This window comes from Rhineura floridana, chromosome 19, assembly GCF_030035675.1.
Source record: "Rhineura floridana isolate rRhiFlo1 chromosome 19, rRhiFlo1.hap2, whole genome shotgun sequence".
Lineage (NCBI taxonomy): Eukaryota > Metazoa > Chordata > Lepidosauria > Squamata > Rhineuridae > Rhineura > Rhineura floridana.
In genome coordinates, this window is record NC_084498.1 from 2315651 (window position 1) to 2331824 (window position 16174).

The following is a 16174-nucleotide window of genomic DNA, read 5'->3' on the forward strand; positions in this document are numbered from 1 at the left end:
TGTAACAAGTGGCTTTGAAAGCCAGTCCTCCTTTCTCTCCAGAGAATCCTGAAAACTGCTGTTTGGTGGGAAGTGGGGGGAGGGGAACATAAGAACATCAGAAGAGCCTGCTGGATCAGGCCAGTGGCCCATCTAGTCCAGCATCCTGTTCTCACAGTGGCCAACCAGGTGCCTGGGGGAAGCCCGCAAGCAGGACCTGAGTGCAAGCACACTCTCCCCTCCTGAGGCTTCCGGCAACTGGTTTTCAGAAGCATGCTGCCTCTGACTAGTGTGGCACAGCACAGCCATCATGGCTAGTAGCCATTGATAGCCCTGTCCTCCATGAATTTGTCTAATCTGCTTTTAAAGCCATCCAAGCTGGTGGCCATTACTGCGTCTTGTGGGAGCAAATTCCATAGTTTAACTATGCGCTGAGTAAAGAAGTACTTCCTTTTGTCTGTCCTGAATCTTCCAACATTCAGCTTCTTTGAATGTCCACGAGTTCTAGTATTATGAGAGAGGGAGAAGAACTTTTCTCTATCCACTTTCTCAATGCCATGCATAATTTTATACACTTCTATCATGTCTCCTCTGACCCGCCTTTTCTCTAAACTAAAAAGCCCCAAACGCTGCAACCTTTCCTCGTAAGGGAGTCGCTCCATCCTCTTGATCCTTCTGGTTGCCCTCTTCTGAACCTTTTCCAACTCTAGAATATCCTGACACTGACAGAAAGGGAGGATTCATATATAACTAGTTCAGGGTTCCCAAACTGTGTTCATGAACCACGAGCTTCATTCAGGCAGTCTGCGGCACGCCCACCTTAAAATATTCATATTTATCTTTTAATTGTATTTTTGCAACTATTTCTTGCATTGTATTATTTTACTGTATTGCATCTGCACCTTATATTGTATTTTGCTATATTACCATTTGCATTCTGCAGAATATAATATTCCATTGATATAAGATACAATGCAAAAAATAAAAGCATAAAAATACAATTTTAAAAACTGTGCAGCTCCTAGCACAGCGCATTACAATTGCTACAACAGGCAAAAAAATCATGAAGTGGTCAGCCAAGACCCTCAGCAATTTTGAAATGGTCTGTAGGGAAAAATGGTTAGGAACCACTGAACTAGTCAGTAAATAAACAGATAAATAATCTAGCGCAATCCATAGCCAACATTACGCTCTGCCTGATACAATCGCTGCTTCCCAGTTTTGCCAAAGAAAGATAAGGAACCTGGAAAGGGTCAGCTCCCTCCCAGGGATCCTGACACACACTCACAGAGTAGGTGACCCCTGACGAGGAAGCAGGTGAAACTTCGCTGACAGTCAGGTCAGTGACTGCTAGGGAGTGCGAATCCAGTTGTGGGAACAGGCTTTCCATTTCTGGCTCTTCCGAGAGGTCGTCTTCACTCATCGAGTTTTGCTGCCCTGCGCTGAGCTCAGGCCACCTGTCCGTCATGTCCACCATAGACAGAGAGGCCCCCTCTTTTTGGGGGCACTCCTTGCCCATGAGAATAAACTCATCTATGCCGCCGTTAGTGGGAAAGTCCCCCTCCAGGCTGTCCTGACCAGGCAGACCTTCCCCCGTTAGCTTCCCGCCCAAGAGGGAGTTGTCCACGTTGAGAGGTCCCTGGCTCACATCCACACTTGTCTGGGCAGAGTGGTACACTGCAGCTTTTCCAGCCTCCGTCACGCTGTCCTCGGTGCTGAAGCTGTGCGCTGAGTACGCGGAGGCAACAGAAAAGTTCTGGGAAGAAGGGTGGCCAGAATCAGGGGAGGAGGTGCCATCAGGGACTGTCCCACTGGAGAGCTTTGCCTGTTGGCCCTCTTCAAGCTTGGCTTCTGTCTCAGGCTGTTCTAGCTCCTCCACTGACTCAAACACCTGCGGAAAAGAGGAGGAGACAAAACAGGACTGGTCAGCGCTTCTTACATTCCCAAAGAGAGACGAACATACATCGACTTACTGCTGCCATGCACTCGTGTGTGGGACTGCCTTTGGAGACATCCAGGGGTCTCCACTGGTGCAGAATGCAGTTGCTTCTGCTGGCCAAGGCATCGCAACATAGAACTCCAGTTCTGCACCAGCGGCACTAATCCCAGTCCGCTTCCAGGCCCAATTCAAAGTGCTGGCTGCTAACTTCAAAGCCACAAAGTGCTTCCAGCCAGGTTGTCCAAGGTTTGCCAGCACCCATACAGAGCAGCCTGGTCCTTAAGACTGGCTGCAGGGGGCTCATCAGGCTGGCTGATATAAGATTAGTTTGTAATGTTTTAACTGATGTTTTGATGTTAGTTTTAATTGATGAATATGGTTGTATTTATTGTATTGCACATTGTACTTGTTGCTGCTGTAAGTCGCCTAGAGTGTCCAAAAATTGGACAGATAGGCGACTAACAAATTAAAGTTTATTTATTATTTATAAGAGGCCTGATCCTTCTCACTGGTGCCCCCACCATTACGGCCCCCCATCCCTCCCTCCCTCCCACTGACGGCTTCTGAACTGGCTCTAAAGACCCGCCTGTCCACCTCTGCTTTTAACCATTTCATTCAAGTCTGGTCTGGGCTTTTAAGTGTACTTTGAAAGCGTTGCTGTTTATCTATCCTAATTTATTGTCTCACTGCTGGTTTTTAGACTGAATTGTTTTTGTGGAATTTCTGTTTACGATGAGAACTGCCTTGAGAGACAGAACGCAGCCCCGCCCTCTCTTTTTTTTTGCTATTGTCTACAGCCCTAAAATGTCCGTGGGAGCTGGCCAAATTCAGAACGTAAGAAGGACCCTGAACCAGAGTCAGGCCACAGGGAGCCACCTTGCCCAGCTCCTCTTCTCACAGTGGCCAGCCAGCTGCATGTGGGAAGATCTCCAGGCTCCACGCTGCAGAGAAAGGATGGGGAGGGGACTGACTCTTGGCACTCGCCATGCTTCAGAAGCCCACTGCCAGCAAGATCCTTTTCTCTTTTCTTCAGTCTCAGCAGCCAGTATGAGTGCAGGGTTGGTCTCCGCCCTCAGCCCCTCTCCAGCTCCAAAACAGATGCAGGGGATCGTCCCCCCATTGCACAGGGGAGGGGGGGAGAGACTCTTGTTTGCCATCGTGGGACAGCTGCTTCCACCTGCTTTGCCCCACCCTCCAGCCCTAAGAGCCTTCACAAAGGAGCTGCTTCCAGAAGACTTTCTTGCCTTTGGGGCTTAGGCAGAAGGCCCGGGGGGGGGGGGGTAGAAGAGACGGTTGAGTCAGCTTTCGGGGTTGCTTTTGGATATTTGCATGTGAGTTTCATTGCTGAGCTTTGCAATTTGCATTTGCATTTGCAGGCATACTATATTAATTCTTTTAGTGCTGCAATGATTGCTCTTTTTATTAGCTGGACTGGTATTGCTCCCTTTCCGGTATTAGGACTGGCAGATGCAGGACCAGTAGGACACCTCACTGGTATCATGTTTTAATGTCAACATATCGATGTAAGAACTAGCAGACATTGTCTAATTGTTAGGAATTTATTAGAAAAGTGTGAGGAAAGTGTGATTTGTTATTGTATTTTCATTGAAAGTTGTTATTGTTGCTTTTTAATAAGGTTATTACCTTGTTATTTAATGTTTGTAAACTATACCGTTTTTAATTATATGTATTTGTGTTTATTTTCTGTAAGCTGCCTTGAGGGCCTTTTGGCCAAAAAGCAGGGCAGAAATAAGCCATAACAACAACAATAATAATGCATTCTTGTTATGCTGCAGTATTTGGACTGTGTAAACCGCTTTGAGCACAGACTCTCTGTGGAAAACGCGGTATATAAATAAGCTGAGTCCTAGAGATGCACAGAGCGAGTGACAACAGGAAGGTCAGGGTTCCAGCCACCATTGTTTTGGGCTTGGCTTCCGAGGCTAACCAAAAACGGAGGAACCCTGTAGGAGGCCATGCCAGTTCCCTGGCACGGCCAGCAGGCTTCCCAGAAGAGGCATTTGGTTGGCCAGCGTTGAGGACAGGATGCAGATGGGTGTTGGTCTGATCCAGCGGCCAGGCTCTTCTGACGTTCCACCCCAAAAAACAGAGGCCGAAGCAGAGGCAAGACAGAGCTAGACATCGGTGCTGCTTGAACAGGCACTGGGACATTCCACGCAGTCCTGGTGCAGAGGAAAAGGAGAAAAGGGAGATGCCGGCCGCCCTACCAATCGAGGCTTGCACAGCTCAGGGTCTGGCACCCATGCTGAAGTGCAACAGACTCTGCCTCTTACCTGGGTGCTGCTGCTGGAGTCGCTCTGCAGCCGAGTCAGGTTCTGTGGGCCGGAACCGCCGCTGTGGGAAGACTGTGAGGGGGAGAAGGAGTGTGGTAGAACCAAAGCCAGAGGGATGAGCCAAGGTGAGGGAGAATGCACTGCTTCTCCCAGGAATGCGGGGGGGGACAGAAGTGGGGAGAGACCAAGTTTGGGGGTCTCTTGGGGGTCTGGCCTCCTTTTCATTTGCTCACCTCCAACCTTGCAACAGACAACTCTCATCTGAAAGGCCTGTCACGGGGAATGCTGTTTGAGCTGCAAGGTCCTCTTGCTTCAGATGATCATCATCATTACCAATTCAGTTTCCATTCCACCCTCCTCCCAAAGTGGCCCAGGGCTCCTGCCATGCCTGGTGGGCCCGTCCCCCCCTGCCAGCATGGGCAAACTGCCCACCCTTTGATAAAAGCCAAAGGGAAAGTGAACTGGGCATTCCTACAGACTCTCAGCTCTTTCAAAAGCTCCCCAGCAAAACACTAGTATGGGTCTTGTTGGCTGTTTGCTTTACTCCAGCCTTTCCCAACCTTCGTGTCTCCAGATGTTGCTGAACTACAACTCCCAGCATGGCCAATGGCCAGGAATGATAAGGACTGTAGTCCAGCAACATCTGGGGACCCAAAGGCTGCTTTCCACTGCAGGAGTGTGTGTGCATGCGTGGCGTGCGCACACGAGGGTTGCCAACCTCCTCTAGACAATGGGAGTACAAAACATCTCCAAGTCCCACTCCAACGTTTTTGATTTGGGAACTATTTCTTGGGCAAGTTGCAAAGGATCGTTTGTAACATAAAAAGTTTATCTTGCTAAACATTCCACTAACTGCATCCTGACTGGTTTCAGCTCCGCTTGGTGGGGGGGGGCATGTCGAGGAAAGGGGGAGGGGGGAGAAATGGAGCGATTTAAATTATTTTGCGTATTCTAAAGTATGCCAGTTCTCCTTCTCCCAGGAACTAACTTAATTCCAAATGCCCCACTTGCCCACTCACATCGTTGCTGATAGTTGAATCTTGGTGCATCATGCGCTCCATGTGGGAGTCCAGGCTGGCCCCTGAGGAGCACTTGGCCAGGGCCACCGCATGCGATTCCTTCTCCCGCTGCCTGACAATGGCCTCGCAGCCCAGCCACTCTGCCATGGTTTGCTCGTAGCAGGCGCGCATTTGGCTGTCGACCTGTAGCCAACAGAGAATTGGGAGGTGGCCACACAAGGAGAGACGCTCACATCCCATACAGAAGCCTGGAGCAGAACAGAACACAACACGCTGTGCGGAATGGCTCGGTACCCAACACAGGAAGCTCTCTTCTGTGGGCGAGACACTGGCAGCGGCTCTCCAGGCTCTCAAGCAGAAGTGCCTCCGAACCCTACCTGGAGATGTCAAGGAGTGAACCTGGAACCCTCTGCATGCAAACCATGTGTTCTACTACGGACTCACAACCCTCTTTCTTCCTGCAATCATTCACCATCAATTAACAATAAAATAAATTGCATTCGAAAATTATCAGAGGGGAGAGAAAATTCAAGTGAAAATTCTCATGGGTGAGGTGTGGGGTTTTGTTGTGGCAACTTAAGGTGGCCAAGGGGTGATTGTGAGAGTCCCTGCTTTCACTCTGAAATCATCGCCCCAGCTGTCTGCATTCTGCAGCCTCTCTGGGTGCCTGCCCTTCAGTTAAAACCCAGGGGAAAAACCTCATGCAGTAACTCGTCCCGTGAGCATGTCCACATCAGGAAGTGCAGACAGCCAGGGAGTGCTGGAGAAACGTTTCCTAGAGAGGAAAACACATACTCCACACTCTTGGCCAATTTGCAGTGATCAGGTCAGCTAAAAATCCTGCACACACTGAGATTCTGAAGTGCCTTGAGAAGGAGGCCGAAAAAATGAAGCCTCTTTCAGAGAGGAAGAACATTTTTGAGACAGCCCTAATGCAAAGAAATGAGACAGAATTTTTAATTGCACCCACATAATATTAAAACAACAAAAAGTAAAAAGGTATCTGTGTTTGGTCCGTAACAAAAATTCCAAAACCTTTCTTCAGGCAATGCCTTTTATTAGGCCAACCAAAATATCTTTAAAAGAATGTGCAGGCTCTCAGTTTCTGCAGAACACCATCTAGCCTGATGAAGAACTCTGGAGGACTTGAAAGCTTGCATACTATTTTGCAACATTTCAATGGGACTAATAAAAGGTATTTCTTCAGTATGGAATAAAGAGTTATTCGGAGGATTTGTGAGTATTATTCGACTGCAAGAGATTCCACCATCTGCCTAACATAAGATTGACATAAGAGGGGCAAAGGAAACAGATCCCACTGCCAGCATCGATGTGCTGTAGGAAACAGGTAATCATCACCTGAGCTGCAAAGTTCTAAACCAGGAATGGGGAACCTTTGCCTCCAATTTGTTCTTGGGCTCCAGACAACATGGCCAAAAGTCAGGAATGATGGAGGGTGCAGTCCGGTAATATCACAGATTTTCCCCTTCCCTGTTCTACTCTGGGCTCACCTCTTCCCTCTCAGCTTCCGACATCCCAAACTGATAATGCCCGAGGAGGAAAGGCCAAAATGCTCTCCGGATCTCATGCTGGACCCCTCCGAAGTAGACAAGCCGCAACAGCTCTTTCTCCTCATAGCTCTGCAGGAAAAGTATTATTATTATTATTATTAGTATTATTATTGTTGTTGTTGTTGTTGTTATTATTATTATTAGTTAAAACTTCTATCCCACCCTTCCTCCCAGAAGGAGCCCAGGGCCGCAAACAAGGGACAAAACACTTAAAACATCTTAAAACATCTCAAAAACATTTTAAAAATAAAACATCTTAAAAACAGTTCCAACACAGATGCAGACTGGGATAAGGTCTCAACTGAAAAGCCTTGTTGAAAGAGGAAGGTCTTCAGTAGGTGCCGGAAAAGTAACAGAGATGGCACGTGTCTAATAGTTAAGGGAAGGGAATTCTAAAGGGTAGGTGCCACAACACTAAAGGTTCGTTTGCTATGTTGTGTGGAATGGACCTCCTGATAAGATGGTATCTGCAAGAGGCCCTCACCTGCAGAGTGCAGTGATCGACTGGGTATATGAGGGGTAAGACAGTCTTTCAGGTATCCTGGTCCTGAGCAACATAGGACTTTGTACACCAAAACTAGAATCTTGAACTTGGCCTAGAAGCTAATGGGCAGCTAGTGAAATTCTTTCAGCAGCAAAGTAATATGATGATACCCTGCCCCAGTGAGCAGTCTCGCCGCTGCATTTTGTACCAGCTGCAGCTTCCAGACCAACCTCAAGGGCAGCCCCACATAGAGTGCATTACAGTAATCTAGCCTAGAGGTTACCAGTGCTTGGACAACAGTGGTCAGGCTATCCCGGTCCAGAAACAGCCGCAGCTGTCTTACCAGCTGAAGCTGGTAAAAGGCACTCCTAGCCACGGAGGTCACCTGGGCCTCTAGCAACAAAGATGGATCCAGGAGCACCCTCACACTATGGACCAGCTCTTTCAGATGGAGTACGATCCCGTTCAAAGCAGGCAACTGACCAATTATCCGAACTCGGAAACCACCAACCCACAGCGCCTCCATCTTGCTAGAATTCAGACTCAAGTTTATTGGCCCTAATCCAGCCCACCACAGGCAGCGGTCAAGGGCTTGCACGGCCTCTCCCGATTCAGATGTTACAGAGAAATAAAGCTGGGTATCATCCGCATACTGCTGACACCTCTCCCCAAATCTCCTGATGACCACTCCCAAGGGCTTCATATAGAGGTTAAACAGCATGTAGGACAAGATGGTACCCTGCAGCACCCCACAGCACAACTGCCAGGGGGCTGAAAGACAGTCACCCAATGCTATTCTCTGAGAGTGACCCTGGAAATAGGATCAGAACCACTGTTAAACAGTGCCTCCAATACCCATCTCACCAAGTCAGCCCAGCAGGATACCATGGTCAATGGTATCAAAAGCCGCCAAGAAATCAAGTAAGAATAACAGGGTCGCACTTCCCCTGTCCTTCTCCCATTAAAGGATGGGTCATCAGGGTGACCAAGGCCGATTCAGTCCCATAACAAGGCCTGAACCCAGGTTGAAATAGGTCAATATAATCAACATTCAAGATAACCAAGGTTCAATGAAAACACATGTGGGGGGGAGCGGTTTCTGTTACCCAGCCCCTCATCTGCAATGCTTTCTGTGGGAAACCCAGCTCCCATCGCACAAGGGCACAGTCAAAAGACTCACCCATATCTAAAAGCAAAGCCAACATCCACAGCAAACTGGGGGCGGGGTGTGTGAGTGGGATACTGGAGGGTTAATAAGGGAAATGAGGGGAGAAAGAACCACTCTACCGTCCTGTCTTGCAGGAACTTCTCCCAGATCTCCACGGTCAGTCCCAAACTGGCGTTGCATGGCACGTTGGGAGACACAATGTCATGGTTCACTAGCGCCGACAGGTGGGTTCGCACTGTGGAGAGGTGCCGGCAATAAGCAAGCCCTGCACCGTGGAAAGCCAGAAGCAGGAACACAGAGGGAAAAAAGAGAAAGCGCATAGCCTGTAGAACTGTCAGGCAATCACTAACAAACTAACACTTGCAACCGTGAAAGGCCGGCAGAGGAGATGGTTGCATTATGGGTCCCCTAGGGAGATGCAATGCTGGCACAAGAGGCCACAACATCATCCACCCGATTCAGGCGGTTCCCAGTTGGAGAAGATACTGTGGCAGCATCAAGACCCAACCAAGCCTCTTCAACCAGCTCCTTCTAATCCAGCTCTCTATCCACTGGCCCATACTGTCTCTTAGATGAAAGAAATCAGAATTAATTAATTCAATTTTACATCCTTCCCTTCCTCCCAGAAGCAGCCCAGGGCAGCAAACAAAAGCACCAAAAGCACTTTAAAACATCTTAAAAACAAAACTTAAAACATATTAAAAACATCTTTGAAAACATATTAAAATAAAACATTTTTTTAAAAAAGCTTTAAAAACATCTTAAAAAGCAGTTCCAACAGACGCAGACTGGGATAAGGTCTCTCCTTAAAAGGCTTGTTGAAAGAGGAAGGTCTTCAGTAGGGGCCAAAAAGATAACAGAGATAGTGCCTAATATTTAGGGAATGATTATGTAAACCATTCTTCCCCCATTGTTCTGGTGCCCTCCAGATGCTTTGGGCTACAATCCCAGTCAAGGCAGCTATGCGGCCTGGGGCTGACGGGAGTTGTAGTCCAAATTATTTGGAGGGCACCAGGTTGGGGAAGGCTGATATAGACTGACAACAGAGGGCAAGAAGGGAAGCAGAGCTAGTCCATCGGCTCTGCTGAGAGACCAGCTGCCTTTAGCCCTCCATCTCATCAGGCTCCCTCAACTGTTTCCATCCCAGCTGGTCCTTCTAAGAACTTTGTAACTTCTTCCAACCAGTACCAGAGTCTGCTTTTTATCCTCCTTCCTTCCCACCTTTTTCCTTTAATGCCATGTCTTATAAACTGTAATGCTGGGCCCAGACTGTCTTGATTTTAACTGACCTGTAAGCCTCTTAACAAGGGAGAAAGAAAAATAAAACATTTGCTGTGATTCTTCATATCAGACAGAGGGGCAAAACTAAGCAAGTTCCGCTCTTCAGCTCACCACGCTGCGGCTCCATGCCGTAAGGGTCACTGCCCTGCTGAATTATAAAGCCAAATGAAGCTGTACAGGGGAAACATGCGATACACTTTGCCAACTTCTTTTCAGATGAAAAACAGCTGGAGACAGAAAAGGGCTGCTTAGCCCTTTCCCCCCTTGTCATTTCTACACCCAAAATTGTCCCCCCTCCCCCCAATGCTTTTTCGCCCACGGCAGGTCAGGAGAAGCAGCAGGATGTGGCTCAAATTTTGAACAGCCAGTGGGGAAAGGGCTCCACAGGTTGCTGCAGTGCCTCCCATGCAGTGACTCAAAAGGCTCTTGCAAAGAGGGCCAAGCGATACTCACAGCCATAAAATGCACGAGAGAGGATCTGGTACTTCATGTTATCACAGAGCAGCTTCAGGGGAGCTCTAGAGAGAGAGAGAGGAGGGCCAAGAGTGAGAGACAATAGGTATAAGCCCAGCAAGGAACAAAATGTACATGCCACAAGCAAGAATCTCTTTTAAAAAAAATTCAAAGTCTATTAGCCACCATGCACAATACATTTCCCCCCACCGTGACTTACAACATTTAAAGCCAAGTAAAATCATTTCACATATAAACAACCGAATCATAGTCACACTAATAGCAGTGAGCACCTTTCAGATTAATATATGACTTCAGCCAGCCATATTAGCGCAAGGCTAAAGATGGAGGCTACTGACTCTTTACAGTAAGCCCCCTTGTTAAAGGCCATCTGGGACAAAAATATCTTGAGAGCCCCCCTACACACTACCTTGGGAGAGGAGACACTGATCATATATCTCAGTGAGGGAGCAAGGGCCACTGCAGAGAAGACCACGTCCCTTCTGCTTCAGAAGCTGGATTTTGTTCCGCTTTCGGGGGGCGGGGGGGAGAGAGGAAGGTACAGCCGTGTCTGGTCATCACACCAGACCTCATCACCTCATCGAGTCTAATCCCGCCCCCCAGGCCCTTTTGCCTTCGTGAGGCCACCTGGGCTCCCCGTCCCAGGGAGTCTTTGTTTCCTTGCCTTTCGTGGTTGCAGCCATTGGGGGGCCCACTTTCGGTGGATCCACTCTGGGAGCAGGAGGAGCAGGAGGACTTGCGGGTGCCCGGCTGCCACATAGAAGGAAGGGCGCTCCCTGTGGCATCTATCAGGTCCTGGGTGGCTGCAAAGGCAAGAAAGAGAAGACCACACTCTGTTGAAGTCAGCTTCAGGAAGAAGCAGCCACTTATCCCAAGAGCAGAGAGAGGGGAAACCCCGATTAGAAAAATCAAACAGAAACATTTTGAAGGTTGCATTAATCAAACCACTTGCATGATCATCGCCCAGTCACAGCAAGAAAGGGAAGGTCAACAGCAGAAGCACCCATCAGCTGAGAGCTTGTCGACACAAACGTTATCTAAGAAGGATCCTCTTAAGACAACAATGGCCACATCCACACCGTACATTGACGGCACTATAAATTATACCACTTTAACAGCCGTGGCTTCCCACAAAAGATCCTGGGAACTGTGGCTTGTTAATGGCGATGAGAGTGGTTTCACAATCAATCCTTCTTCCCAGGGACCTCAGGAAACTGTAGCTCCGTGAGGGGAACAGGGATCTCCCAACAACACTCAGCACCCCTAACAAACTACCATTCGCAGTATCCTTTGGGGGAAGCCATGTCTGCAAAAGGGTAGGATACTGCTTTAAACCAGCCTGGAGGGAAAACCCAGGAACCGCAGGGTGCACATGGGGAACTGCCTTATATCGAGTTCATACAGCTCAATGTTGTTGACACCGACTGGCAGCAGCTCTGCAGTGTCTCACTCAGGGCCCTTTCCCAGCCCTCCATAGAAATGCTGAAGATTGCATCTGGGATCCTCCTGCATGCTCATCCAGTGAGCTGTGGAGCCTGCTCTTCTCAACGTGGGGTGATTTGCAAGTTGCTGGGCGTCTCTAGGGAACTGGGAGCCATGCCCACTTGATGTAACTGCCCTGCCTCTGCTTGCAGGATCTCTTTTCCTGTAATGAAATGGAAGAGGGTCCAGAGCCCCAATGCTGGCAGGAATTGTTCACTCCAAGACTTTTTTTTGGGGGGGGGGGAAGTCCTCTAGTAAGACCCCTAATGAGCATGTGTCATCTGGATGAGCTGAGGCTCGTTCCTCACTGCTCTGAACTTTCTTAAGTGCTCCATGCCAAGTAGGAAGATAAGAGCTGGTGGGGGTCTTCTAGGCACAGGGCAAGTGTCACAGTGACCCTCTGGAGCTGGCCAAATCTTCCATATGCTTTAGGCCCTGGCTTTCACCTCACTTTGAACACATAGGCAAATCAGGAGCTATGCTGAGTTCAGAGGATGCTATCCAGAGTTCCATGGCATTCATATCTGCTGCTGAGCAAAGAGATTTTTATGCATTTGAAATGGACTCTACTCCACAAAAGCTAATGGCAAAATAAATATTGGGAATAAATTGCAGGGGGACAACGACTTTTTTCCTGAATTTTCCAAAAGAAATTTCTGGGCCTTCACATCTCTATCCATGAAATAAATAACCCCTGGTGTGCCTCATCTTACGGTAGACTTCAGGGAGAACTGGCTGATCCCTCAAGAAGAGCTCTGACAGCTAACTCTCAGTTCACTGCAAAGATTTCAGAATGATCCCTGGCTGGTTTCACCACACAGCAAAGACTCCAAAGGGCCTTCAAATTATAGCTCCTCATCCAGGCAGCTTGCAGGAATCCTGCAAGGACATGCTGACTCATGGTCTGAAGCCAAGTCACTTTGAAACCATTTCACCACACCAAAATAATTCAAATGAAAGTTTCATGAATCACACACACACACACATGCTGGAGCGTCATGACCCAAGTGAGTTCTAAAAACGATGCCAAATGCTTTGACACAAGAAGAAAAAGAATCACTGGAACAGACTGTTCTTGAGAGACAGGTGAGATGGAAGCTTTTTCCACAGGACCATAATCAGGCGAAAGGAGAATGAAAGCCACATCTTGCTCGCTCACCACTGTGCAGGGGAAAGAGGAATGCAAGGAAAAGGCCATTTGATTCAGGACAGTAACTGCACAGAGAAGGGAGCTTTGCATATGTTGGCAGATGAATTGTCTGGATTTTAACTAATCCATTTACAAATGAAAGCACCAGGCAGACCCAGTTGCTCTCCAGGAGAAATGAAAACAATTACACAGTGCTTTCCAAATAATGCTTGGTGATTGTTGTTGTTTATTAACAAATAATACCTGCTATTCAAGTAGCATGTTTAAACTGTGTAGTGCTTTGCATATATTATCTCAGCAGTCCTTACAACACCCCTGTAAAATTGCCTAGAGGTGTTGGTGGGTGGCAGCGGCACCAGCATGGTCTATTGCAAATGTCAGTTGGCTGATGCAAACGGCACCCACTACCATTTCATTGATTTCTGTGTTCCTGTCGGCTGCTTTGAGCACCATTTGCTGGAATGGCAGGACTCAAAATTTGAAAAATAAAACCGTCCCCATATTGCCATTGGGAGAAGTCAGGCTGTGGCTTGCTTAGCCCATTCCTGGCTGCAGGACACGGCCCATCCACTCCAAAGCCTCCCTGGACAAACCCATCACGGCTGCTTATATTACACGATGTCCCTTGTGGGAGCTCCGTTGCTGACTTCTTTCCTGAGTGTTTTCACCGTCTCAAATAAGAGCCAACAAAAACTAAAGAGAACAGCAGCAACATTAAATCACTACTAAAACCAACCGGATTAATTAGTTTAAAAAAGATGACTCTACTTCACTGAGCAATAGATGTCATGGCTTTCATTAAAAAAGAAATTTAATTATTTTTATGCAAGTATCTATACGTTTGTGGGCAGCACGTATCTCCTGAGAAGACGCCGTCCTCCTCTCAGTATAGGAGGGAATTGCCTCACCTGAGATGGGCCCAGCTGTGACAAGGCAGACACCATCAAACAGTAAAGAAAAGAGGCGTATTTTTCCTTCAGATCTATTATTTTATCGACATGCCGATATAATTAGATAATTGGCTTCAACGCATCATATGAGCAATCCACTGAGATTTCTTTAAATTGGGAACCAGCCCTAAGCATAATAATACTAGCGCTGCCTTCACCAACGTGGCACCCTCAAGACATTTTGGACAACAACTCTCATCCGCTCCCAGCATCCTAGGGCCATTCTGCTGCTTTTGACTGACCGGCTGAGGGAAAGTCAAGGGGAGGGGGAGGACTCCACTCGCACACCCTGCCCAAATCCACAAATGCCAGAGTACACCAAGCTGCCAAGCCCAACTGAGAAACGCCCTCTCCATGCCAAGAGCAACATTACAGAGGTGCCCCCAGGGCCCCAACGTGGTGAGGAGGGGCAAGGCTGCCTCAGGAAGACTCAGAGACTGCTTGGGGATCACCATCACTTTGCCAGCCATCCGACGCGTCGAAGCCTTCTCGTCCCCAGCAGTGCCGACGCCGGCAGAAGCGAGGGGAAGGCAAGAGGGGCCTTTAACGACAACTAAAGATGATTGGGGGGGGAGAGAGAAAAGGCAAAACATGAAGATGGATCCAAACCACGCCACTGCCCCAAACCTGGAGGGACCCCTAGGAAAAGAAACAGCACTGGGGTTTTGAAAAGGCTACGGTTATCTGGAAATCCCCAGTGCTAGAACATGCTAAAAGGTTTGGATGGGAAGGCAAAATAGTTCGGATTTGACCAAAAGAGGTGCAGAGTGATGCAATGCAGGCTCAGAAAAAAATGACCAATAAGCTATTCCTCCATCACTTGCTTGTCCCTTCCCTCCCCTCCTTTGCCAATACTGTAATCGCCCTGGGGCACAGAACTGTCACTGTGGGGCAGAGATCCGTTTCGCTTACATTAATCTGCAAGCACCAAGTTCAGTGACGGTTCCGAGCAGGGAACCAACAAATGAAATATTTGGGGACTCTCCCGAAATAACCCTTTCCTCATCGTTCCCCTCTCCAACATTCAGGGCCGGCCCTGTCATCAGGCAGAGCGAGGCGGCAGCCTCAGTCAGACAATTTGGAGTGCAGTGAAAGAGCAGCAAACGGAGAGTTATTGGACGGTTCACTATTTTTGCCGCCAGGGAACGGGAGAGGCCCTGCAGGATTATTTGGCTCAGGTGGCAAAGAAACTAGATGGGTACTATGCACCTTGACTTGTGTGTGTGTGCGTGTAGGGGCATTTGCTGCTTCACCTCAGGCCGCAAAATGTCTTTGGCCAGCCCTGCCAACAGTGGTAGATCCCGTTTCCTGACAGTGCATCAGAAACAGCCTGATCCCAGGCCAGACTCCTTGCCCAGCCTTGCCTCCTCTGGCCGGCAGCGGATCTCCAGGGCCTTTCCCCTCAGCTGCTCCCCCTTCTAAGTGGACATGCCACCAAGGAGCAAACCTGGGACCTTCAGCATGCAAAGCGGGGCCTGCCAGAGCTGCAGGGCCTCCCCTGCCCCACGTTTTTCCATTGGTGTGCATTTATGCAAACTCGAGTGTGTTTCCGTCATCAGCACTCTGGGAAAATTTGTTTCCCTGCTGCTTCGGTTACCTCGGTGTTGGCTCTCCTCTTTTGCATAAACCAAAGACAATGTCAGCGTGCATTGAACACCCCAACCATCACAGAGCAATGCCAAATACCACTGACGGATGGCCTGACGTAATGCCAGGCGGAGGTAACAGGCAGATGCTTCTGATTATTATTATTATATTTCCATTTGTAGACCACTTACTATCTGAAAGATCTCAAAGCGGTTTACAATGGAATACACAAGGAACAATAAAAAAAAAATCAAATTAATTTACAAAGCAAAATACAGGAACAATATCTCTATATATAAACACAGTATAAAAGCCAAAATAGGCCACTATGATTATATTTCCATTTACAGACCGCTATACTTTTTTATACTTTTGAAACAACACTGTGGGTTTCAAAACCAGGCTGTGGAACCTGTAGGTCTCCAGATACTGGTGGGCTACACCTCCCATCCTCCCTGGCCGTTGGCCATTCTAGCTGGGGCTGACAGAAGCTGGTAACATCCGGAGGAAAGCTGTTTGTAAGATGCAATACTGCAGGGGCAAAGCAAAAACACAGCGTGGGATATTTGATGCAGAACTCCTCAGCTTTGAGTTGTTTATTGAAATAAAGCGGTTGTTTCTAGCCCTTGTGAAGGTAGGCTCCAAAAGCACACGGGCAAGGCATGACAGAACCTCAGCAGCCAGAAAGAGGGGACACCAGCACCTTACACAGCTTCCCAGCTGAGCCAACCGTGAATAAAATGCACAAACTGGTAAGAACTGCATAATATATTATGCAAAGAAAGCAAATTTCCGT

The 16174-nt window shown here is 48.2% G+C and overlaps 1 protein-coding gene across 2 annotated transcripts in view; it reads right to left on the reverse strand.

Annotated features, from left to right (window-relative positions):
• The window catches only part of SGSM1 (small G protein signaling modulator 1), an 80881-nt gene that overhangs the window by 18240 nt on the left and 46467 nt on the right, over positions 1 to 16174 (reverse strand). For both annotated transcript variants that reach the window (XM_061602812.1, XM_061602811.1), the window contains exons 12-18: positions 10874 to 11012; positions 10189 to 10253; positions 8574 to 8719; positions 6743 to 6871; positions 5232 to 5414; positions 4213 to 4284; positions 1268 to 1870 (exon numbers count right to left, since the gene is read on the reverse strand). In XM_061602812.1, coding sequence (XP_061458796.1) covers positions 1268 to 1870; positions 4213 to 4284; positions 5232 to 5414; positions 6743 to 6871; positions 8574 to 8719; positions 10189 to 10253; positions 10874 to 11012 — 1337 coding nt within the window. The remainder of the gene's footprint in view (positions 1 to 1267; positions 1871 to 4212; positions 4285 to 5231; positions 5415 to 6742; positions 6872 to 8573; positions 8720 to 10188; positions 10254 to 10873; positions 11013 to 16174) is intronic.